We start from the raw sequence: 26218 nt of genomic DNA, 5'->3' as shown, positions 1-26218 counted from the left end.
AGTGATTTTAAATGTTATTAGGATTTTTAAAGAAATTTTAGCTATATTAATTGGATTTTTAGATATGTATACTGCATATTGTTTTTGATATGTTGTGAGCTGCCCCAAGTCCTCGGAGAAGGGCAGCATATAAATACAAGCAAGCTAGGTAGTTAGCTAGTTAGGTTAGTTTTGGGGGTTTGGTGATAAAACAAGAGCCCTGTATGAGTCCCATGTGGACTCTTGGAAAAAATGAGCGCGGAAAACACAAGTAGCAAGCGAATGTCATTCTCTCCAAAAATACAGCGTTATTTTTGTTTGTTTGTTTGTTTGATTTAGAATTTGATTTCTATGCCGCCCAACTCCGCCAAGGACTCTGGGCGGCTTACAGCAATAAGCAGATTTGGCGCTCTTTTTCTCTTGGCATTTTCTCCTTGAAAATGCCCACTCGTATCATTCAGCGCGTCCACAGCCACCTATTTCAAAGACTTAAAATCGGTTTAATAAACATGGCATCGTCCGGAGCGTCACAGCACCACTTCTCTCACCCGAACCACTTTAGCTGAACTGAGGGGAGGTGGAGCTTTGCTGCCGGGAGCTTCGTACGCCTGCGCAGTAAGCGACGGCCTGGTTGCTTTTTCTTTCTTCCTTTTTTCCCCCCTCCTTCGGCCGGGAAAAGGAAATAGGCGCTATGGCTGTTCAGACGGCGTTGCAGAAGAGCCTGGTAGCGGTGGGCCCGGCGGGGAGACACACGGCTTCTGTGATCTTTCTCCATGGCTCAGGTGGAGGCTAGCTCGTGGGGCCATCACGTGTGCATTAAGCCTATGACGCGGTTCGCATCGTTTTTGGCTTACGGGACTTGGCGAGTGGAATGGGGCAAGCCGTGTGAACCCTCCCAGAGAGGGACTCGGAAAGGGAAAGGCTGCCCGGGAGGATGGATTATTGCTTATCTTCCTTTCTTAAAAATCTTCCTCGTAATGATGATTTAATTGTTAAGAATGGCAGGGGTCTTCAAACTTGGCAACTTTAAGGCTCGTGGACTTCAACTCCCAGAATTCTCCAGCTAGTCTATAGCTGTCTGGTGGCTGCTACTGGAGCTATGCTGGATGGAGAATTCTGGGAGTTGAAGTCCACAAGCCTTAAACTCGCCAAGTTTGGGGACTTCTGCTCTAAATTTATTTATTTTATTTATTTAGCTCAATTTATATGCCACCCAACTCCTTAAGAATTCTGGGTGGCTGAATGAATGAATGAATACAATCACAGTTGTTCGTTGTCAAATCCAGCGCAGTTGCAAATCTAACATCAGGTTATTGCCATGTATGAAGAATTGGTTGCAGGATTTGGGTTTGGCTAGCCTAGGGAGAAGAAGGACTAGATGGCAGTATTCCAGGATTTGAGGGGCTGCCACAAAGGGGTATGTGTGTGTGTGTGTGAAGTTATTTTTCCAAAGCACCAGAAGGCAGGACAAGAAATGGTTGGAAACTAATCAAGGAAAAAAGCAACCTGGAATTAAGGAGAAACTTCCCAACATTGAGGACAATGAACCAGTGGAACAGTTAGCATTCAGAAGTTGTGAGATGCATCATCACTGGAGGTTTTTAAGAAGAAACTGGACCTTCACTTGTCTGAAATAGTATAGGATCTCCTGCGTGGGCAGGCGGCTGGACTAGAAGATATCCAGGGTCCCTTCGAGCTCTATTCTGATTCTGAGGGCAGTGGACACTCTGTTCAGACATGTGCAATGTAGTGCAGGGATCTTGTGTATACCGGAGTGTTTTTATGTCTGGTCCAGTGCATACAGATACAGTGTATATTTTGTGTTTCTAGTGCATTTTGACATCAAATATATTAATGCATGTAAAGAAACCATTCATATGATGCCCCTATTTGCATAAGCAGCTGTACAGATGCCCTCATATCTATAGCTTTCCTTTTACAAATTGTTACAATCATATAGATACAAGTAGTTTTTGACTTATAACCATTCATTTAGTGACCAAAGTAACACTGGCACTGAAAAACAATGACTTAGTACTGGTTTCACGCTTAACTGCAGCATCCCAGTCATCACACAATCAAAATTTGGGCGCTTGGCAACTGGCATGTATTTACAACAATTGCACTGCCTCGGGGTCATGTGATCACCATTTGTAACCTTTCCAGCCAATTTCCAACCAGCAAAGTCACTGGGAGAAGCCAGATTCGCTTAACAACTGCAGTGATTTGCTGAACTATGGCAAAAAGTTGAAAAATGGGGTGTGATTCGCTTAACTGTGTTGCTTAGCAACAGAAATTCAGTTGTCATAGGTTGAGGACTACCTATAACAGTGGCTGCTCCAGGTTAAATATCCTGTAATTCACATTAAATGTATCTCCACATAGCAGAGTAGCTGCAAATAAGAAGTACTATTAAGCTGTAGAAAAAGCAATGCTTATTGTTTGGAAAAAATCAGTGATGGGCTCTTACAGGTATGTTCAGGTATGTAGAGACAGTAGAAAAAAATGATTTTTTTTTCTTTTTTCCCTTCTAGGCTCTAGGTATGTTTTCCTTATGTAGTAAATGAGGTTCAATGTGTATAATTTTAGAAGAGCTGTTTGTGCGTGTTTGTGTGTGTACATACACATACAGTTTATATAGCAAATGTATTTTCTTGTGTGCCTGTGTGTAATATGTATGTACACATATGGCATATATACATAGCATTAAATAATATATTTTGGATGTTTAGTAATAGTAAATAGATAGGGAAATTGTATCTCTTTGAGGCGAGGAGAGGCCAGGCACCCTAACCCTTGACGTGAGTGACGCCAGGTTGGTCGTCTTTAGGTCACCTCGGTCACATGATTGTCAAGCCACTCCCACCTGGTCACATGGCCAGGAAACCACACCCATAAAATAAGCCACGGCCACAGTGTGGTAGTAAAAAAAAATTGCAGCCCTTCACTGGAAAAAATAATTGATTTTAAATTATGGTCACAATAATCAAGGAGGCTGTTGACAGTTTTCCAATAGCTAACATTCTATTTGTCTTGTTTATGTTATATTGACAATACCCACCTCATTGTCATATGATTGACATATGCTATAAAAACCTCTTGGAAAGTGATTGAGTATTCACTAATAACAATATGGAATTGTTCCTCCTTGATCCACAATAATTTGGAGAACTGTTTAAAAATCTGTATTTGCTATTCAAGTATTGGAATGATCAGGTTTTCCCTTTTACAGTAAAAAGAAATATCAATAGTTACCTTTTTCTTTAAAAGAGAGCCAGATCTATCATAATTAAGATTAGCAGTTTGTTGATTGGCATCTTCTCTTTTTTTTAATGGTGCAGTTTTAGGGTTGCACTAATATTGCATTGGTTGCTGATCAGTTTCCGGTCACAATTCAAAGTGTTGGTTATGACCTATAAAGCCCTTCATGGCATCGGACCAGAATACCTCCGGGACCGCCTCCTGCCGCATGAATCCCAGCGGCCAGTTAGGTCCCACAGAGTTGGCCTTCTCCGGGTCCCGTCAACAAAACAATGTCGTTTGGCGGGACCCAGGGGAAGAGCCTTCTCTGTGGTGACCCCGACCCTCTGGAACCAGCTCCCCCCAGATATCAGAATTGCCCCCACCCTCTTCGCCTTTCGCAAACTCCTTAAAATCCACCTCTGTCGTCAGGCATGGGGGAATTGAGATATTCTTTCCACCATACAATTTATGCATGGTATGTTTGTGGGTATGTTTGGTTTTTAATAAGGGTTTTTTAGTCATTTTAAATATTAGATTTGTTATATGCTGTTTTTATTGTTAGCCGCCCCGAGTCTGCGGAGAGGGGCGGCATACAAATCTAATAAATAAATAAATAAAATAAATAAATATAGGACTGTATCAACCAAAGCAGAGGGTCCACATTATAAGAAGTTATAGTTTATGATATATTGGTCAAACCTTAATTGGTCTAGTTTAGTGTATCATATATTTTATTAAAATACATTTCTTCGGAGAGGGGCGGCATACAAATCTAATAAATAATAATAATAATAATTATTATTATTATTATTATTATTATTATTATTATTATTATGAAATATAAATGGAATCTTCAATTGTCTCTCCCATAGTAGAAGGACAAGATCAGCTCCCTGTCACTTCAGAGTATGTATCATGGGATTGTTACAAAAAGAAAACTGCAATTATTTTATTATTTTTTTATTTAATTTGTCTTCTTTGCTGCCCAATCCCGAAGGACCCAGGGCGACTCACAACAATTAAATGTTAAGGGAGAAATTCTAAACAATAACAGCAGTTTGGTTGTGCATTCAACCAGCTGTCAGAGGTAGCATGTGCTCCTTCATTGGATGCATTCAAGCAGAGACGAGAACTGACAAGGACTCTATATAAAGTTTGATTTTTGTGCTGAATAGGGTAGGGACTTCCTTAGTGGAAATAGGTACAGGCCTTGAATTACAATCAGCTGTTTTGCGACTGTTCAAACTTATTATAGACACTTCTAAAAGTTTTGGTAACTCAGTTTCGAAGGCTCTCTCTCCACATTTTGGAGACCTGGCATCTGGCTTGCATTTGCATTTGACCACAATTTACAGCATTTACTTCCAGTTTTTTGGCAAAAAGACCCCATGGTAAACAATGGGTTCATTAAAACATCAGGAATGTGTAGCAACTGAAATGATTCACTTAACAACAAACAAAAACAGTCATAAATTTCATTTTATAACTGTCACAATTTACAACCATAATGGGCAAGCTCCAGTTATGTTGTAAATCAAGGACTATATTTATTGTTGATGTTTGAAAACCAGTTGCCCATTAGGGTTTCTATAAGCAATATGCTCTAAAATGAAGTTTGAAAAGAGAAAGTTATATAGACAAGATGAATTCTGAGGTTCATAACACAGTTCACATTGTTCCATTGTATAAAGGTCTAATTCAGTTCTATCTTTCTGTGTTATTCAGGTGATACTGGTCCAGGGGTACGAGACTGGATCAAGCAGGTTTTGAAGCAAGATTTGACTTTCCAACATATAAAAGTCATTTATCCTACAGCTCCTGCCAGGTATTGTGTACTTTCTTATATTTAGTAGTCTAAATCTAGAAAATTATGTTGAAAAGATAGAAACTAATTTTTGTAAGGATTTGAAATTCCACTCATATTTCAGAAATCAGTATCTCTCTGACTTGTTCTTTCTTTCTTTAGTAAAGTGAAGTTACTTATAGAGGTAAGAACGAGTCCAGTAGGAATACTGTATTTAAAGCTTCAATAGATTTTACAGGCTATTCTTTTCCAACCTTCTTTTATTTGTTTTATGCAATTAAAAATGTCACTTTGCATATGACACTGACAGCTGGGCAGTAAATCACAGTGTTGCTGTGCTGTCACCTTTCTGGATGTAATTCAGTAACAAGTTGAAACAGAGCAGATGAAGTTATGTTGCAAGTATTTTGTAAACGGACAAAGAATAGATTTTGGCAGAAAATTCTTTAAGTCTGTATGTCTTCATGTATCTATTCCTAAAAAAAAAGATCAAGTTTCAAATGCATATTCGAATATAAAAGACAATCCCAGTTTCATTCTCCAGATAGATGGGCAGAACTATTACACTGCTAAGTCTTCCCTTTGATAATTTTCTTTGTAATTTTTGCATTAGTTTTTCAGGTTATTATGAAATTAATAATGAAATAAGGTTTGCAGAACCCATATGTAATGCAATTAAAATGATTTCAGGGTTTATAGTACAGTATAAAGAGCCACTTCAATTTGGCTTTCTGTTAAGTGCTCTTTGATATCAGTTCACAACATAAAACATCCAAACGGTCACAACAGATTTGCTAGTCGAGACAGTTGTTGCACTGGAATTTGATGATAATTTTTGTGCATGTGCAGAAAAGGGATTTCCATCAAAGCAAAACAATCCACCACAACATATCAATTGGCAGCATCATGGTGCGATACCATGAGAAGGTTGATTCCAGCAGCTGGGAATCCAGATAGATGTCCGAAGTGAAGCTGGGCCATTCGCTCGTACTTTACTGGTGTATCTGGATAGGAATGTAAAAGCTTGAGAGGCTTTAATATATTCCTTCCAAGAAAACAACAAGTGTTATTTGTTAGAGAAGTATTCAAAGGCAATAGAGGAAGAGCACAAATCTTGGTATTTCCTGGGTTTATCTGCAGTGGATTTGCTGTTCTTACATTCCAGTTATTGGAAGAGAGTTGCCAAAGACACGTTCTTTCTCTTCTATTAAATGTTCTTGATTCAAAGGCTTTAGAAATGTTGATGGGAATGGCAGTTCTAATCAGACGAAGGACAGTCCAAACAAAAGTGTGGCTTCTATCATAGTCAGCCCTGCCATCATTTGCTTTCAAAAATTTCATACTTGATGTACTGCATAGACAAATAGAATGACTAAAGTAAATTAGATTCGTCACCCTGATGCCAAGGGGGGAAAACCATCTCACTCTAAAATTGGCCTCAATACCCTCAAATCAACACTTAGCATGCCAAGTATAACATGATCATTGTGAGAGCAGATATTTTTAACTTTTTGTGATAGGAGACTGACTGTGTCTCTTAGAAGTGAGCTTAGACTTTTACTAAAAGCTGTTTACCTAAAAATCTGGTGTACTTTCAGCAATATTGCTTGGCCAGCTTGGTAGATCTTGCTGAAAAGCTCAGCTCTGATTAGAAGAACATTTGTTATGAATCCTTCTGATGGAGCAATGTTTTTCAAACCAGTCAACTTTAAGATGTGTGGACTTCAACTCCCACAATCCTTCAGCCAATATTCTGCCTGAGGAATTCTGGAGGTTGAAGTCCATACATCTTAATTTGGAAAGTTTGAAAACATTAAGATAGGGGATGCTTTTTCTCAAAATTAGAAATTAATATCTATCCCAGATTATGACTGCTTTCTATTTCCTTTGATTAGTATGCCTGCTTGGAATATATTTGGCTTGCTTGCTGACCTTCTATGAATAGGAACATCATCTGAAGAAAGGGAGCGAGGCCATGCCAAAATCAGCTCATCAAAACTGGAGTATGCCACATTAGTAACAATACTGCTCCAGTGAAAGAATGGTTTGGGAGTTCATCAAGGGAACATATTTCTTTTCTGCCTTTCTGAATTTAGAAACAAATCTTCCAGTTTTAACTTAAAAGGGAGGAAAAGTACTTCTTGATATCATAAATTGTGAATAGTTTGCCTGTGTAATCTCACAAATCTGATTTAACTGTGATGTCTGTTGCCTAGTTTTATTTACTGAACTATAGACGTTTTCTGCTGGGCCTATGTAGGTGATGGCTAACCAGTCTTGATAAAGGTTGAGGGGAGAGTTACAAGTAAAGCCATGGCTGCTTTACTGGCTAGAAGTGTGACATTGTTGAAGTGAAACACTTCTTCCGACATCAGCACAGCCTTCTTTAGTAAAGCAATTTGGGGAGAATTATTGGATAACTTTATACTATTAACTTTAGGTTCAGAGCTTTACCGCTTAATAACTAAATTCCTTAATAACAGTTTTCTGTACCAATAGATCATGGTCACTGACAGGGAACAATATATGGGAAGATAAGCATAGCTCATTTAGAGTGTACATTAAAAAGAGTCAGATTTAGTCTCCAGATCAAAATAGATTGTGCTACCGCTGTTACAAAATACAGTGATACCTCGTCTTACAAACGCCTCGTCATACAAACTTTTCGAGATACAAACCCGGGGTTTAAGATTTTTTTGCCTCTTCTTACAAACTATTTTCACCTTACAAACCCACCGCTGCCGCTGGGATGCCCCGCCTCCGGACTTCCGTTGCCAGCGAAGTACCCGTTTTTGCGCTGCTGGGATTGCCCTGAGGCTCCCCTCCATGGAAAACCCCACCTCCGGACTTCCATGTTTTTGTGATGCTGCAGGGGAATCCCAGCAGTGCAAAAACGGGCACTTCGCTGGCAACGGAAGTCCGGAAGTGGGGTTTCCCAGCGAGGAGAGCTTCAGTGAAATCGCAGCATCGCAAAAACACAGTGGTCCGGAGGTGGAGTTTCGAGGACTTCGGTGTTTTTGAGATGCTGCGATTTCACTGATGCTCCCTTCGCTGGGAAATCCCACCTCTGGACTTCCATTGCCAGCAAAGTGCTCGTTTTTGCGATGCTGGAATTCCCCTGCAGCATCGCAAAAACACGGAAGTCTGGAGGTGGGGTTTCTCATGGAGGGGAGCCTCAGGGGAATCCCAGCAGCGAAAAAATGGGCGCTTCGGCTGGCAAAAGGGGTGAATTTTGGGCTTGCACGCATTAATCGCTTTTCCATTGATTCCTATGGGAAACATTGTTTCGTCTTACAAACTTTTCACCTTAAGAACCTCGTCCCAGAACCAATTAAGTTTGTAAGACAAGGTATCACTGTACTTTCTTCCATTTAAAACCATAAAGACCCTCTGCCAGTCAGATGAAGTAATACTGATTAGGCTAGAAGTCAAATTTCAGTTATTACAAAATAGTACAGTGAAGTTTCTCAGCTCCTGTGTGCCACAGTGAATATCATCAGACAACTTTGCTTTAAAAAAAAAAAAAGCTGGGATTGGGATTTTTTTTTTAATCTTGTAAGTAAAAATCTTGTGGAGAACAGTTTTTTTTTTAGTAACTGACAGTTCTGTTTTCAACCAGAGTTTCTGTTACGATCTGACTGCCAGTGGTCATGGCTATTAAAACACGGGTGCGGTGAAGGAAGATTTGAGGGTTAGCTTTATCGTTCATTTCCCTTCATTTTTTCCCAATTTGTCAATTAACTGGTGACCAATTGAAACAACTGATTCATTTTTTGAATATACAAGCCTCTTCCTTTATGCTCAATAGTCATTGCAAAAAATGCAATTAAGGGATGTATTTTCCAACGGCCAGTTTCTAGAAGATTTATAATTGTGGCCAAATAATAATCTTGAAAAGATTAAGTAATTGATAGGTTAAGGATTATGTAGAAAACCTGATTTATATTTCCATAGGTCACTTAATTATTTACAGTCCCGAAAAACAACTGAGTCAGCTTTCTCTTACGATATATAATTTCATCTTTTAATTCCCGCAGTCCTTGATCATTGTGATTAAATGTGTTGCAACTTTGGTTGGGATTTTAAAAATAGCATCTGCTGCCACGTCTTTCAAAATGCTTTTTATTCTCTTTTTTTGAGCAGGCATGGTTAATACTTTAAATACTGTTACAGCTGCTAGCCGAGCAACTTAAACATTTGTTTTCTGTTGAATGCCTAAATCAAGAAAGAATATTTCTTATATTTCTCTTAAATAGAAAGTGATAGTTTAAATTGGCATTATAGCAGGTAATGTGTTCAAGCTAAAATTATGTTGTCCCAACTTTTTGGAATAACTATACTGTACCTTGTTATGCTTCACTAAATCTAGGTCAAGGAATCTTTGTGCATTTCCTTCTCAAACTCCTTCCCACTCCAAATTCAAACTGAACCTAGCAAGCCATGGACTCTGCATGCACTCTTTTCAGCTACCAGCAGATAACTTTTGCAGTTTTTATTGTATATATTGTGAAGAATGTTGATCTCTTTCCATTTAAGAAAATATTTATGGAGCCTTGGAAAATGGCTTTGCAGAATAGTGCAGACATTTTTTTTAAAGCTTTCAATGCAGGTTTTTTTTCTGAGTTCCTTGTAGCAATTCTCTCTTCTTTGGCTGTGATACAGAATCATCAGTCAGTTTGACACTGTTTTAAATAAATTGACAGATACTTGACTCACAAAAACCCTGTTAATAGCAATGGAGATGAATTGATAGAATTGTATTGGGAGACTTGCTATGGATAACTCACCCAAGTACTTCAGTTGGATCCCTACTCTTTTTTACCAACTTTAACTACAATCACATTTTTCTAATAGCTTCACAGTATTTTTATTTATATATACAAAGCAATCCAATGAAAATTCAATAAAGCTAGAATTTCATGAGATACTCAAATAGAAAGAGTCCCTAAATAATCATTTTTGTGTAGAATTCATTTTTCTATTCTAAATAAAGTTACAGTTGGTAATTTATATATTAGCATTATATTCCAAAATTTCTTTTTTTTAGAATTATAGGTCTCTAGGTATCTGCTTTTTAATGTTCCCTGAAGTTATAGGAGCTGAAGGAACTATAATTTCCTCATTTTATGTTGACTTTCTTCAGCTACAAAATTTCTTAGTAATTATATTATAGTAGTTGCTTTTTGTTCTCATTTAAACATCTTTGATTCATACTAAAAAAGATAAACAGGGGTCAGAATCTGTTAGTATATAATTGAGAAATTGCTGGAAATTCCAGAGTTGGATACTTAGTCTGGGAGAAAAAAAACCCAACCTGTAAAAAGGCAATAGTAAATCACTTCCATATTATTGTAAAGAAAATAACTTAGATATGTCTGTATAATTGTCCTGTGCCAATATTGACTTGGAGAACTTCCTATATCCTTTCTTCATTTTGTTTGTACCATTATCCAGTTGAATCTCACTTTAGACTTTTTTAAATTATGGATTAATAAGTGTTACTTTTGTAAACTGCTTCTGCCTTTTTATGAAAGAAGTATAAAAACTCTTTTAGAAATGAATTAATTTTCAAAGTGTGCATTTAAAGTTTCCCTCGATCTCTAGGGCCTCAGCTTGTGGAGATCTTATTTAAAGATATCTAATGCCTGTTATTCTTCAACCCACTGCACAATATGGAGCTATATAGCAATCAGGGTGGAATTAATTGAAATACATTATTTTTAAAAAAAATTGAATAGTTTTTATTAAGCCATTGTCAAACATATGTAAAATAAAAGTGAACACTCACCAAAGATTAAATAAAAAACATTATACAGTAGAACCTTTGGTCACAGCCATAATTTGTTTCATAACTTTGATCGTAACCAGATATGGTCGTGACCTGAACCTAATTATGGAAATTTGGAGCTTGCAAATAAAAATCAGCCGCAAAAAAATAAAAGTGAATTTTGGGGTTGGAATCAGAAGTGTCTGTGACCAGAGGTCCTACTGTACAAGGAGTAAACAATTTAAATCATGGATCAAATCATTCATTAAGAAGTCTCTGCATAATTATTTATATCATAATTTATTCATTAGTCAAAAAGTTTCTAAACTTATCATTTCCAGGAAAAATGGATTCTTCTTGTATAAAATAACTGAAATATGCCATATTTTTTGGAGTATAAGATACACTGGAGTATAAGGCATGTGTTAGTTTTTGGAGAGGAAAATAGGGAAAATCTGCCTATCAGATACTAATCTGGCTAGTATCCTTAGTCTGGTCAGCGTCAGCACATAATTTTATCCCCTGGCTAGGGCTTAAAAAAACCTTATTCAGAGAGGGTAACAATGAAAGAGCTTGCAAGCTGGTAAGAGCTGGGAACATCATTAGCAACTCATTATGGCTGGAAAGAAACATTCGGAGCAAGTAGAGCAATGAAAAAATCTGCAAAGACTTAGGGCTTGGAAAATACTATTTGCAGAGAGTAACAATGAAAGCCTGCAAGGTAAGAGCTGGGAATATGGTTAGCAACTAGTTAGGGCTGAAAAATTTTTTTTGGGGGGGGGGGGGAGTTACATTCAGAGTATAAGATGCACCCAAATTTTCAGCCTCTTTTACGGAGGAAAAAAGTTTGTCTAATATTCCAAAAATATGGTACATTCTTCAGGAGTCGGTTCTTTAGTATAGAGTTCATTTTTATAAGATACTATACATAACCACGCAAAGTAATTATTTAGAAATTGTTCAGAATCATTTAATCAAAAAAGCAGAATGTTGATCTCAATATCAAATAAGTAAATACATCCTGGTGAAGTTATTAGGCTCAAGTACAGTTAACTATGATAAATATTTGCGCAATATGTTTGGCACTGATGCATCTTCCACCACCTTTTAACTGTTCTAACCATCTTGTTTACCTGGCTAGGTTTCTTCTACTAAAAGTAGATTGAATATAAAAGAATCATATGCATTTTGAAGTAATGCATCTAAAATTGTGCTCATAAGTTTCCATACCCTTGCAGAATTTATGATTTCTTGGACATTTTTCAGAGAATATGAATGATAATCAAAAAACTCTTTCTGGTAGTGTTTGGCTGAAGCCATTTATTATCAATCAAGTGTGTTTACTATTTTCCAATCATAATGACAACAGAAACTACCAAAATGACCCTAATCAAAAGTTTATATACCCCAGTTCTTAATACAGTGTGTTGCCCCCTTTAACACCAATGACACCTTGAAGTTTTTTGTGGTATGTGTAGATGAGGCTCTTTATCTTCTCAGATGGTAAATCTGCCCATTCTTCCTGGCAAAAAGCCTCCAGGTCCTGTAAATTCTTGGGCTGTCGTGCATGAATTGCACCTTTGAGATTTCCCCAGAGTGACTCAATGATATTGAGAGGTCAGAGACTGAGATGGCCACTCTAGAACCTTCAGTTTATTCTGCTGTAGCCAATGACAAGTCAATTTGGCCTTCTGTTTAGAATCATTGACATGTTGGAATGTCCAAGTACATCCCATGTGCAGCTCCCGGGCTGATGAATGCAAATTGTCCTCCAGTATCTTTGCTAACATGCGGCATTCATTGTGCCATCAATTCTGACCAAATGTCCTGTGCCTTTGTAGCTCACACATCCCCCAAACATCAGCAATCCGCCTCCATGTTTCACAGGTGTACTTCTCATCATAGGCCTTGTTGACTCCTCTCCAAATGTAACGTTTATGGTTGTGGCTGAAAAGCTCAATTTTGATCTCATTACTCCAAATGACTTTGTCTGTGTGCTTGTTTGGTCTATTGTAAGCTGGATACTTTGTGGCACAGTAATTGCTTTCTTCTGACAACTCAACCATGCAGCCCATCTTTCTTCAAGTGCCTCCTTATTGTGCATCTTGCAACAGCCACGCCACAAGTTATCCTGTATTGCACCTGAAGTTATCTGTGGGTTCTTCTTTGCATACCAAACAAATTTCCTGGTAGTTTTGGTTGAAAATTTAGTTGGTCTATCTGACCATGGTTTGGTTTCAACAGAAATTCTCATTTTCTATTTCTTGATTAGAGTTTGAAAACTGCTGACTGGCATTCTCAATTCCTTGCATATCTTTTTATATCCCTTTCCTGTTTTATACAGTTCAACTATTATTGTTGTTGTTGTTATTGTTGCTGCTGCTTCTGCTGTTGTTGTTGTTATTATTACAGTATTATCATCATCATCAACAATACAACACAGGAAATGAGATCACTACGCTGGATTTCATATTTCATCACCAGTCGGGCGCTTCCCAAGCACCTAGGACTGCGTGATGTAGTGACAAATTATGTGTGCCAATCCCAGTAAAGCAACCTTCTGCAATTGACAGATGGAGAGTTTGTCATTTCCGATGATTTTCAAATGTCCACTGAGATCCTTTGGCACTGCACTGGTTTATGCCAGAGTCATTGTAGCTCAATTTTTAGATTTTCATATTTCGCAAATTTCTCTAGCTGCTTCTCCTCAGTTCTGCTGTCTCCTGGGATTGCGATGTCGATGATCCATGCTTTCTTTTTCCCCACAATAATGCTGTCTGGTGTATTATGTTTCAAAATTCAGTCAGTCTGAAGTCGGAAGTCCCACAGTAGTTTTGCTTGTTCATTTTCAACCACTTTGTCGGACTTATGATCCCACCAGTACTTTGCCACTGGTAGATGGTAGTTCCGGCACAAGTTCCAGTGGATCATTTGTGCCACAGCATCGTGTCTATGCTTGTAGTCAGTCTGTGCAATCATTTTGCAGAAGCTGAGTATGTGATCTATTGTTTTGTCTGTATTATTATTATTATTATTATTATTATTATTATTTAGATTTTTATGCCACCTCTCTCCGAAGACTCTAGAAGAAGAAAAACTACCTTTTCCCATAGATCCTTTGACAATTATTTTGCTTCCTCCATGATTCAGAATCCAGACACTGGATGAAGGATGCAAGGGTCTGTCAAGAGGCCTGAAACTCATTGGCATTTTATATACAAACACTGATTACATACAAACAGATCACAAGTGAGAATGGTTACCTTTAATAGCCATTCACACCCCTTTGTGTCAACCTGTAGTATATTTGCATTTTGCACACAAATGAAATGACTTCGTTAAAATATTCCCTAGTGTGTGGTTTTTTTTAATGATTTGCTTCATTTTGAACGTTTTCAATAGCTCTTCTTCCTCAAATTTTAGAACTACAGGTATGTGTTCTACTCACATTTTATTTGTTTGTTTGTTTATTTATTTGTTTGTTTATTTATTTGATTTATTTATTTATTTAATTTATATGCCGCCCCTCTCCGCAGACTCGGGGCGGCTAACAACAGTAATAAAACAGCATATAATAATAATCCAATACTAAAAACAGTTAAAAACCCATTATTATAAAAACCAAACATACATACACACACATATACCATGCATAAAATTGTAGAGGCCTAGGGGAAAGAGTATCTCAATTCCCCCATGCCTGGCGGCAGAGGTGGGTTTTAAGCAGCTTACGAAAGGCAAGGAGGGTGGGGGCAATTCTAATCTCTGGGGGGAGTTGGTTCCAGAGGGCCGGGGCCGCCACAGAGAAGGCTCTTCCCCTGGGTCCCGCCAAGCGACATTGGTTAGTTGACGGGACCCGGAGAAGATCCACTCTGTGGGACCTAACTGGTCGCTGGGATTTGTGCAGCAGAAGGCGGTCCCTGAAATAATATTTTGATTCATTTTTTATTCCTCTTGCCTAACTATAGGTAGTCCTCTGCACTTACATCAAGTGAGCACAACATTTCTATTTCTAAGTGAGATAGTTGTTCAGAGAGTTTTTCCCATTTTATGACCTTTCTTGCCACAGTTGTTAAGTGAATCGCTGCAGTTGATAAAGTTAGTAACACAGTTGTTAAGTGAGTTTGGGCTTCGCCATTGACTTTGCTTGTCAGAAAATCACAAAGGAGAATCACATTACCTCAAGACATTGCAGCTGTCATAAATATGAATCAGTTGCCAAGCATTTGAATTTGGATGATAAGGATGGGGCAATAATCGTAAGTGTGAAAAACGGTCATAACTCTTTCTTTTCAGTGTGGTCGTAACTTTGAACAGTCATTAAATGAATATTGTAAGTTGAGGACTACCTGTATATCCAGACTCCTTGCCCAGATGTAGTTAAGCCAATGAATATGAATTTATTGATTATGAATAAATGTTGAAATCATTGTTAGATTAAGCAAATATTTTCTTTCTATAGAAATTTGAGTACATTTTGAGGTTTGGGGAGGAAGGCTATCTTACAGCATTAAATATAATGCCTGAGAAATATTTTTGCACAACCAGAGGCTCAGATTCAGAAAAATAATTAGGCCTATACATCCATCCTCAGTGGGTGGAATATAAAAGGGTAAGAGCTAGCCAAGTGGTTAAGTCTCCCATGTTGAAAGTGAGGACACTTAAAACTTTTCTTAGCTTTCTTGGATTATATTCATGGAATTAAAAGAAACTTCAGCTGACAAGCATTTATTACAACAAAGAAGCTGAATTGACAAAAAAAAATGAATTTTTAAAAACATGCATATGTGCAGAGTTATTCTTTAGTATGGCAGTTGGCACCCATGCTGACCTTGAGTTCTTTTGTTGCCAGTGAACTGGAAGCCAAAAGCCATCAGAAGCTACCACCAGTGGACTGATCTATTTCAAACTGAGTATTGGGGGAAAGAAAACCAAGCTTCTCCAATATAAAAAAGATGGCATCATTCCTACAAACATGTCTACCTAAATTTATTGCTGGCCGTTTTACAAGAAAAAAAATCTTAACTGAAAAAAAACCGAGGGCAGTGTATTTTGCATTGCTGAGACTTCCTTATTACCCATTAACATTATTCTTCAGATTCAGAATGTATCATTCCTTATCTGACGTATGTTTATTTTTCTACTAAACTGGATGGACAGTTCTGGGACTGCGGGCTAGATTCCAGAGCTTCATTTTGGAAGAAATTGAATTACACATCTTTCTTTCTGACAGACCTTTTTTTTAACAGATTAATTGTGTCTTCCTAAACAGTCTTTTATTTTTAAAAATCTTCATTGCTTAAAAAAACATTGTTTTGTTCAAATTGTTGGGTTGTCCTCTGTTAGCGGATATCTGCAAAAGGCATAAGCTGTGTGAAGAATCTCTTGAGCAAAGTGTTGACTTTTTGAAAGTTTAGAAAATGTTTCTTAATAAATTTAATATTGGTAACTGATGTTGAAACTGTTAGCACTGACAATCCAAGAAACTCAAGAATTTAAGATAATTAATATCCCCTATTCCAGTTATGGTGACCGTATGGCACGTGAAGCCATATCTGCTGGCATGCACAGCTGTTTCCCTAGCTCAGTTCCAACATGCATGTGTGTGCCAACCAGCTGATTTTTGATTGCACAGAAGCTCTAGGCATTTTTGGCTTCCAGAAAGCCTCTGGGGAAATGGGGGAGGGCATTTTTACCTTTCCCCAGCTGCAGGGAAGCCTTTAGAGCCTGGGGAGGGTAAAACACAAGCCTACTGGGCCCACCAGAAATTGGGAAACGGGCCATTTCCAGCCTCCAGAGGGCCTCCAGTGTGCCGGGGAAGTGGTTTTCACCCTCCCCAGGCATTGAATTATGGGTGTGGGCACTCGTGCATGCCCATGCTCTTTCAGCATCCAAGGAAAAAAAGGTTCACCATCTATTCCATCAAGCATTTTTCTAATTATTGATTGATTGATTTTGTCCAATACGCAATGAGTGATTTTGTCCAATACACAATGAGGGTTTTAGTGGTATACACATAGTAAAATACATGATGAAGGTTATAGAGGATATATTCATAGTAAAATATATCTAAGAAAGAATAGAAGAGAAGTTATAGGCATAGAACATATCAATGAAAGAATAGAAGAAGAGATATAGGAATAGAAGAAAGGTATAGGAGATATAGGAGAGCAATAGGACGGGACGGAAGGCACTCTAGTGCACTTGTACTTATGGATGGGAGTGTTTGGATTTCTGTAACTATTACTTTAAAACAACATGCTTTATAACAATATTAGCTTCATGTTTTCTCTTACAACTTTGTAGAATAAATTGCAGTTAATTTTACAATATAAGAAATACAGCAAAGCTGATGGGAAGGGAACTGAATTCTGCAGTTGCTCTAAATATAGGCTCTTTATATTCCATATTTTTTAAATCTATGCCAATAAAAGCTCTAAAGCAAAGATACCCACAACCAGGTTTAGGAGAATAAATGGCAAACATGAGATTAGGTTCCTGCATATAAACAGCCTGTTTGCTCTTAATGTACTATAGACTTACATACTCTTAAAAAATGAGTCAGGTCTTGTTTAAACAAACATAGCTGTTTGATGTAGTTTTGTCTTACCTCCATGATTGAATAGCAGTTTTACACACCACAGTCTCCTAGGTACAAAGGGAATGAATCTAAAACACAAAAAAACTTCTGTATGAAATTTGTCCTCATGCATTTCTCATCCATCTTTCTTTCAGACCATATACACCAATGAGGGGGTCTTTGTCCAATGTGTGGTTTGACAGATATAAGATCTCTAATGATTGCCCAGAACATACTGAAACCATTGATGTGATGTGTCAAGCACTTAACGGTTTGATTGATGATGAAGTTAAAAATGGCATCACGAAAAACAGAATACTGTTGGGTAAGATTTGTAAGAAATATATAACATTTGTAGGAGAATTCATCCTGTGAGCCAAGGCAAGCCTACTGGGCAAAGTGTTGAATGGCTTTGAAAGTTTCAACAGCCAAAGAGTATGTAAGTCTTTAGTTACTAATGGCTTTTAGGAATTCACCTCAATCATTATTATTAGGAAAAACCTGATTCTAATAGGATTGGTGACTTTGGATTTCTGTTGCAAAGGAAACATCATTGTTTCAATTTATAGAAAAATGATCACATAGAACCCAGTTGCCCTCACTAATTATTTCCCAGAGAAGAGTTGTTAATTTCTTGAAAACTGTTATATTGCGTAAAGTAGCAATAGATTGTCTAGGAATGCCAATTTATTAAGGTACCTGGAGTTTTCTAAGCAATTAAGAAAACAATGTCTTTTTTTAATTTATTTATTTATTGATTTGATTTGATTTGTATGCTGCCCCTCTCCGTAGACTCGGGGCGGCTCACACTAATAATAAACAATATATAACAAATCTAATAATTTAAAAAAAACACTAAAGACCCCATTATTAAAAGCAAACATACATACAAGCATACCATACATAACTGTATAGGCCCGGGGGAGATGTTTCAGTTCCCCCATGCCTGACGGCAAAGGTAGGTTTTAAGGAGTTTACGAAAGGCGAGGAGGGTGGGGGCAGTTCTAATCTCTGGGCAGAGCTGGTTCCAGAGGCTCTTCCCCTGGGTCCTGCCAAAAAGCATTGTTTAGTTGACGGGACCCGGAGAAGACCATATTCCTGAAGCCTTATAGAATAGAATAGAGTAGAATAGAATAGAATAGAATAGAATAGAATTTTTATTGGCCAAGTGTGATTGGACACCCAAGGAATTTGTCTTGGTGCATATGCTCTCAGCGTATATAAAATAAAATATACATTTGTCAAGAATCATGGTACGACACTTAATGATATAGTGTTGGGCATGATGATACAAGGTGAAAAATGGAAGAGAGAAAGCCAAAACATGTAACTTTTCTTAGTCCCGTTAATACTAATTTCCCACCGTGGTATACTCCAGATTACACATCTCATTACCAGGTAAGCACATCATGCTGTGGGTAATATATTCTTCAGCCCAACACAGTTGGAAGACACTGAATTAGAAAATTCCTGCTTAGTCATTAATGAAGTGGAATAGTAACTAAGACCTAAGAACCTGAGATGGTGCTAGAAAAGGAAGCAACTAAATTTTGGTCCGTCCTAGACAATGCGCCGAAACTTTATTGCTAAGGGTTTTTATGCTACAGAAACATACTATAACTGTATTCCATGATCTTGACAATTATGTTTAACAAAATATTATTGAAATTTTCTTGAAAGTATCAAAATTATGTTGTACCTAATTTCTAATCAAATTCACAAGTTCCTTTTTTCTGTTATGGAAAGTCCATAACTTGTTTCTGGTCACAAATGTTTCTAAATTGCTATCCCTTTTAGCATGTCAAAATTCTATTGAATCACAATCTGTTTTAAAGTTATAATCCTTTAAAATAACTTCTCACCCTCTTCTTATTATAAAAAGAAGGTACCTCACAGGAATCTTTTCCCTGCCATTTGAAGTATTTCTCTTGAGTTCTAAATTTATACCAACGGTGATCAATTCAGTTCTTGTAATCTCCCTGCAAGGAGCAGCTCTTCTCTCTAGAGACGTTTTTGTCGAGAGAGTAACTGATTCCTGGCTGGCATTTCCACTACATTGCTGTCCCTGTTTACAAGGCCATTCACCCCAACCAACCATCAATCCTCAGCCAGAAGAAATTAATAAGATTTATGAAACTTTTAAAAGATAATTGCTACAGATCCAATTAAAGCATTTGTGATCTCTTTGGATCAGCTCCAATAGCTGTCTTGGAAAATCATGTAGTTTTTAATATATATTAGTTTTATAAACACTAAACCAATAATTCACTTTTATGAACAATTATAAAAGGTACTAAAATAAATATAGCAAAGATGCAAGAAATGTAAAACAAATTTGGACTTTATCATAAAATCAATTATCTCAATTCTTAAGAAATGTAAAATATATCTTATTGTTAATTCCTCAAATATATCTTATTGTTAATTCCTCAAATTAATTGTAAATTTATAAAATCCAAAAGTGTTGTTTGAGAAAGTGAGGCATTTGCCAGTCAAATGACAAATTTAACACCAAGTCTCCTGCTTATTTTTCAGCCATTTACTGTATTTTTTGTATCACCTAATCATTGCTTATTTTTCTATTACCTCGTGGTCAGATAATCTAACATTCTGTCCTCATTAGTAATTACAGTGATACCTTGTCTTACAAACTTAATTGGTTCCAGGACGAGGTTTGTAAGGTGAAATGTTCGTAAGACGAAACTATGTTTCCCATAGGAATCAATGGAAAAGCGATTAATGCGTGCAAGCCCAAAATTCACCCCTTTTGCCAGCTGAAGCGCCCATTTTCGCGCTAGTGGGATTCCCCTGAGGCTCCCCTCCATGGGAAACTCCACTTCTGGACTTCTCTGTTTTTGCAATGCTGCAGGGGAATCCCAGCAGGGTTTGGATGGATGTCAACAGACTCAAACTCAACCCTGATAAGATGGAGTGGCTGTGGGTTTTGCCTCCCAAGGACAATTCCATCTGTCCGTCCATTACCCTAGGGGGGGAATTGTTGACCCCCTCAGAGAAGGTCCGCAAGTTGGGTGTCCTCCTCGATCCACAGTTTATATTAGAGAACCATCTTTCAACTGTGGCAAGGGGGGCGTTTGCCCAGGTTCGCCTGGTGCACCAGTTGCAGCCCTACCTGGACCAGGAGTCACTGCTCACAGTCACTCATGCCCTCATCACCTCAAGGTTCGACTACTGTAACGCTCTCTACATGGGGCTACCTTTGAAAATTGTTCGGAAACTTCAGATCGTGCAGAATGCAGCTGCGAGAGCAATCCTGGGCTTCCCCAGGTATGCCCCTGTTACACCAACATTCTGCAGTCTGCATTGGTTGCCGATCAGTTTCCAGTCACAATTTAAAATGTTGGTTATGACCTATAAAGCCCTTCATGGCATTGGACCAGAATATTTCAGGGACCACCTTCTGCCGCAAGAATCTCAGCGACCAGTTAGGTCCCACAGAGTTGGCCTTCTCCGGGTCTCGTCAACTAAACAATGTCGTCTGGCAGGACCCAGGGGAAGAGCCTTCTCTGTGGTGGCCCCGACCCTCTGGAACCAGCTCCCCCCAGAGATTAAGATTGCCCCCACCCTCCTTGCCTGTCGTAAACTCCTTAAAACCCACCTCTGCCGTCAGGCATGGGGGAATTGAGACATCTCCCCCTGGCCTATATAGTTTATGCATGGTATGTTTGCGTGTATGTCTTGCTTTTTAAATAAGGGTTTTTTCAGATATTTTTAAATATTAGATTTGTTATATGCTGTTTTTATTATTGTTGTTAGCCGCCCCGAGTGTACAGAGAGGGGCGGCATACAAATCTAATAAATAATAATAATAATAATCCCAGCATCGCAAAAAAAAATCTTAAACCCGGGTTCGTATCTCAAAAAGTTCCTATGGTGAGGGGTTCGTAAGACGAGGCATCACTGTATTTTAAGGGAAGAAAAACTCTTGTTTAAAAATATACATTTCTTGCAACATATTTGTTTGGGAACAAAAGAAAACAGTTCTGAAATCGTCAAAATATGTGATGTTTTAATCTCTCTCTTTGTCTTTCATTCTCTCTCTCCATTTCTATATCAACAGGTGGTTTTTCAATGGGTGGAGGCATGGCTTTGCATTTGGCTTACAGATATCACCAAGAGGTGGCTGGAGTATTTGCTCTTTCAAGTTTTCTCAATAAGAATTCAGCTGTTTACCAGGTAGATGCTCACTGGCTTATTAAAAAAAATCCTTAGTTCTACCTTGTATTCATAAAACTTTCCAGAATTGGTAAAACAATAACCAATAAAATTAATTATGAAGTAAATAGGTTAAGAACAGGAATAAATGATAGTTGTAATAGTGTGCCATATACGAGGGCAGAGACAGAAGGGTTCCTTCCATTAAAGGAGTTATATAATTCTAGTTTCTTCCACAGTATTTTTTCTCCAGCAGAGTTTTGGTGAGAAACTACAGCTCAGAGGCAAAGTTCATGCAGTTGATGCCTTTGTTTTTGGGAATTTCCATTTGAGGCATCCAAAGGAATGGGCCCTAGTAAATTGCTTTGGTTGGTTCTTTGAAAACTCATACAATGCAGGAGAGAACAAGGATTTGCTAGTGGGTATATCTCTATCACATTCTGTCTTCTTGTTCTTGTGTGTTGGAAAACAAGTTTGAGGTAAGGAGTCTGCTGCAGTTTTGTTGAGTCCTTACCTGATTTAGAATATGTGATAATGCAAGAAATTTATGCACAATTGCATAAAGAACCTGCTTTTCAGAGTGGCCTTCCAATGCTGACCTTCATCCTACATCTATCAAATATTAGGTATTTTAGGTGGTGGGACTAGAATAGAATAGAATAGAATAGAATTTTTATTGGCCAAGTGTGATTGGACACACAAGGAATTTGTCTTGGTGCATATGCTCTCAACGTACATAAAATAAAATATACATTTGTCAAGAATCATGTGGTACAACACTTAATGATTGTCATAGGGGTCAAATAAGCAATGAAGAAGCAATATTAATAAAAATCTTAGGATATAAGCAACAAGTTACAGTCATACAGTCAACATGGGAGGAAATGGGTGATAGGAATGATGAGAAAAACTAGTAGAATAGAAGTGCAGATTTAGTAGAAAGTCTGACAGTGTTGAGGGAATTATTTGTTTGGTAGAGTGATGGCGTTCGGGGGGAAACTGTTCTTGTGTCTAGTTGTCTTGGTGTGCAGTGCTCTGTAGCGATGTTTTGAGGGTAGGAGTTGAAACAATTTGTGTCCAGGATGTGAGGGGTCAGTAAATATTTTACCCGCCCTCTTTTTGACTCATGCAGTATACAGGTCCCCAATGGAAGGCAGATTGGCAGCAATTGTTTTTTCTGCAATTCTGATTATCCTCTGAAGTCTGTGTCGGTCCTGTTGGGTTGCAGCACCAAACCAGACAGTTATAGAGGTGCAGATGACAGACTAGGTATCACATTTCTGTTCATACTATTTTCACTGCATAAAATTTGAATGCTCCCTTATTGTCCAAGTGTCTGTCTTTTAAATGGGGAAAATAATGAATTCAGATCCCAGTCTGGACATCTATTTCCTTTTTTGTTAAAAATAATACATGATTTAAGATTGTTACTGTCTCTTTTGCTACTAGGCACTGGAGAAGAATGAACAAAAACTCCCAGAGTTGTTTCAGTGTCATGGAACAACTGATGAACTGGTTCTGTATTCTTGGGGAGAAGAAACCAACAAAACATTAAAAGCTCTGGGAGTAACAACTAAATTTCTAAGTCTACCAAACCTTTATCATGAACTAAACAAAAGTGAGCTAGAAAACCTGCGATCTTGGATTTTGGAAAAATTGCCAGAAGAGCCTTGATTAAAGAACAATAATAGAAAATACCATAGCAAAATAGCATTATCTCCTTGTATGGGTATGTTTGTGTATATATCTGTGTGTGGCAATATCTTCAAAAATACATAAAATAGGGCATTTATAATTTTATACAGAGTATTTCATTTCTTCATTTTTTATTTCTGTATCTCAAGTGATATCAAATAGTCATATTGAAAAAGTTGTAGTATGAGTCAAGACCTGTCTATATATTTCAGTCACTTGAAGTGGATTAACTCTTAGGATTTCATTTCATTGAAATCGATTTTGTGATTGTTTTCTTCGTCTACATTGCATAATAAATGGCAGCAAGTTAATTATTTTAAAAAGTTAAGTTAAATAGTTCCCAGATCCATGTAGGGATAGTCCTCAATTTAGAAACATAAATGAACCAAAAATTTCAAGACAGTTGTTAATTGAGTTTTGCTCCATTTTACAACCTTTCTTGCCACAGTAAATCACTGCAGTTAAGTTAGCAACACATTTGAGCAAATGCAGCTTCCTCATTGACTTGCTTGTCAAATGTTCACAAAAGGTGATCACATGACTCCAAGTCATTGGAAATAAATGCATGCCAGTTGCCAAGCACCAAAATTTTGATTGCCTAATCATGAGAATTCTGCAACAATCGTAAATTTGAAAAATTGTCATAAGTCACTTTTTTCAGTGCCGTTATAACTCAATAAACAAGTGGTTCTATGTCAAGTATTACCTTTATCATTTTGATGTACTTAATTAAAAATCACTTGTCATCAATAGGGTTATATTAATTACATTGATTCAGGCCTGCAGTGTGCAGGTACTGTTTTGTATGTACCCTTGACATTACATAATTAGATTGCAGTGGTTTGTTTCTATACCATTCTTCCTCCTGGATGAGCCTAGTTTAAAAGAGAGATGTATGGTGAAGGGAGAGTGTTTTACAATCTTCATAATAACAAGAATACTTAAAAGCCAAGAAGCAAAATAAATAAGAGGCAGAATTAAAGGCAGTCTATTCTTGGAAAAGTTTAACGCTTGAAATCAAAACTTGATTAAGGGGTGGGTTTTTTTTTGCTTTTTTCACACTGCAATGTTGCAAACTAATTCTGAAATGCAGTTATCGAACAGTAATGGAAGAGAAAGAACTGCTTTTTCAGAAATTCAAACTCAATTTTCAGTGGGGCCCAAAATATTTCGACTTTAAAATATTTTGAGTTTAAAACAGTTCTCTCTGCAGCACTCCATGTTGAAAATGTTACACGCTAAATACATTTCAAGTCTGGAATGTTTTACATATCAGTAATGGCTAAACTTTTTGCCTCTGGGTGCCAAAAGCAGGGAGAGCATGGGTGGTCATGCATGTGCGTGTCCACACCCATAATTCAGTGTGCTCCCCCTGCTTTTGGCAAGGTGGGCCTGGTAGCCCCATTTTTCATCCTCTCCACGCTCCAGAGGCATTTTAGCATGCTTAATGTTGAGGAGTATGTTTCTCAATCTTGGAAATGTTAAGATGTGTGAGCTTCAACTCCATCCTGCCAGGGAATTCTGGGAATTGAAGTCTACGCATTGCCATGGTTGAGAAACACTGTCATAATTTAAAGCTTGTCAGATTTTTCAACTTTCAGTTTCTAAACATTACAGGCACTCAAAAGTTCTGACATCCCTTGGGGATTGTAAAGATATTTTGGTTACTTTAATATAATTTAGATGTGCTTTGTAAGTAACTACATAAATACCTTTTTTTCATTTGTCATAGGAAGAAATTCAAAAGCAAACAACAAAAAGCATAATGTTTTCTAACTCCTGGAATTAGCGCTGATGTTTTAGGCAATATAATTGCCATGACTATAAAATAGTACCCTTACCTTCACATTTCTCTAAACCATTTTAAAGAGGAAGAAACCAACCTGGAAAATTTTTTGCGGGGTGGGGGAAGAATCTTGATCTTCAGAGCTATTTCATAATAGCTTCCAAAGCTGCCTTTTAACATTTACAAAGTACTTAATCCATGAAGCATATGAAATTGACATAAAATTAACCTATAACTTCTCTCAGGTTTCCCTAGCCATAAAAGTGAGATGAAAGAGAGAAAATAGCCCAAACCCAAAGCTACCTTTGAAAAGTGTTCGGAAACTTCAGATCGTGCAGAATGCAGCTGCAAGAGCAATCATGGGCTTTCCCAAAAATGCCCATGTAACACCAACACTCCGCAGTCTGCATTGGTTGCCGATCAGTTTCCGATCACAATTCAAAGTGTTGGTTATGACCTATAAAGCCCTTCATGGCACCGGACCAGATTATCTCAGGGACCGCCTTCTGCTGCACGAATCCCAGCGACCAGTTAGGTCCCACAGAGTGGGCCTTCTCCGGGTCCTGTCAACTAAACAATGTCGTTTGGTGGGACCCAGGGGAAGAGCCTTCTCTGTGGCGGCCCCAGCCCTCTGGAACCAACTTCCCCCGGAGATTAGAATTGCCCCCACCCTCCTCGCCTTTCGTAAGCTCCTTAAAACCCACCTCTGCCGTCAGGCATGGGGGAAGTGAGATATTCTTTCCCCCTAGGCCTTTACAATTTATGCATGGTATGTTTGTTTGTATGTATGTTTGGTTTTACAATAAGGGTTTTTTAGTTGTTTTAGTATTGGATTTACATGTTGTTTTTTATTATTGTTGTTAGCCGCCCCGAGTCTATGGAGAGGGGCGGCATACAAATCCAACAAATAAATAAATAAATAAATCCTGAACATAATCCTTGCGCTGCCTTCCCCTGACATTTGTTTCTGGTAAAGATACCAGAATAGGACTGACCACCTGAAGGCTACTGATCCCAGTACACCAGGAGTGTCAAATGCACGGCATGAAAGCCAGATGTGCCATGCGCTGGCCACTCCCACCCCGTTTTAGTAAAGGGGAAAAGTTGTGATAGTCATTTTACAACAGGGGTAGGCAATGTTGGCTCTTCTATGACTTGTGGACTTCCAACTCCCAGAATTCCTGAGCCAAT

General features: G+C 37.9%; 1 protein-coding gene across 1 annotated transcript; it reads left to right on the top strand.

Annotated features, from left to right (window-relative positions):
- Nucleotides 1-606: 606 nt before the first annotated feature.
- Nucleotides 607-25965, top strand: LYPLAL1 (lysophospholipase like 1). Its single transcript, XM_070734393.1, has 5 exons — nt 607-761; nt 4948-5047; nt 17529-17698; nt 21452-21567; nt 22996-25965. The coding sequence occupies exons 1-5, from the start codon at nt 671-673 to the stop codon at nt 23218-23220; spliced, it is 702 nt and encodes a 233-aa protein (XP_070590494.1). The 5' UTR covers nt 607-670; the 3' UTR covers nt 23221-25965.
- Nucleotides 25966-26218: the final 253 nt, after the last annotated feature.

The sequence above is a fragment of the Erythrolamprus reginae genome, chromosome 1, assembly GCF_031021105.1.
Source record: "Erythrolamprus reginae isolate rEryReg1 chromosome 1, rEryReg1.hap1, whole genome shotgun sequence".
NCBI lineage: Eukaryota > Metazoa > Chordata > Lepidosauria > Squamata > Dipsadidae > Erythrolamprus > Erythrolamprus reginae.
The sequence above is the reverse complement of the archived record's forward strand: the minus strand, read 5'-3'. Positions and strand labels throughout refer to the sequence as shown.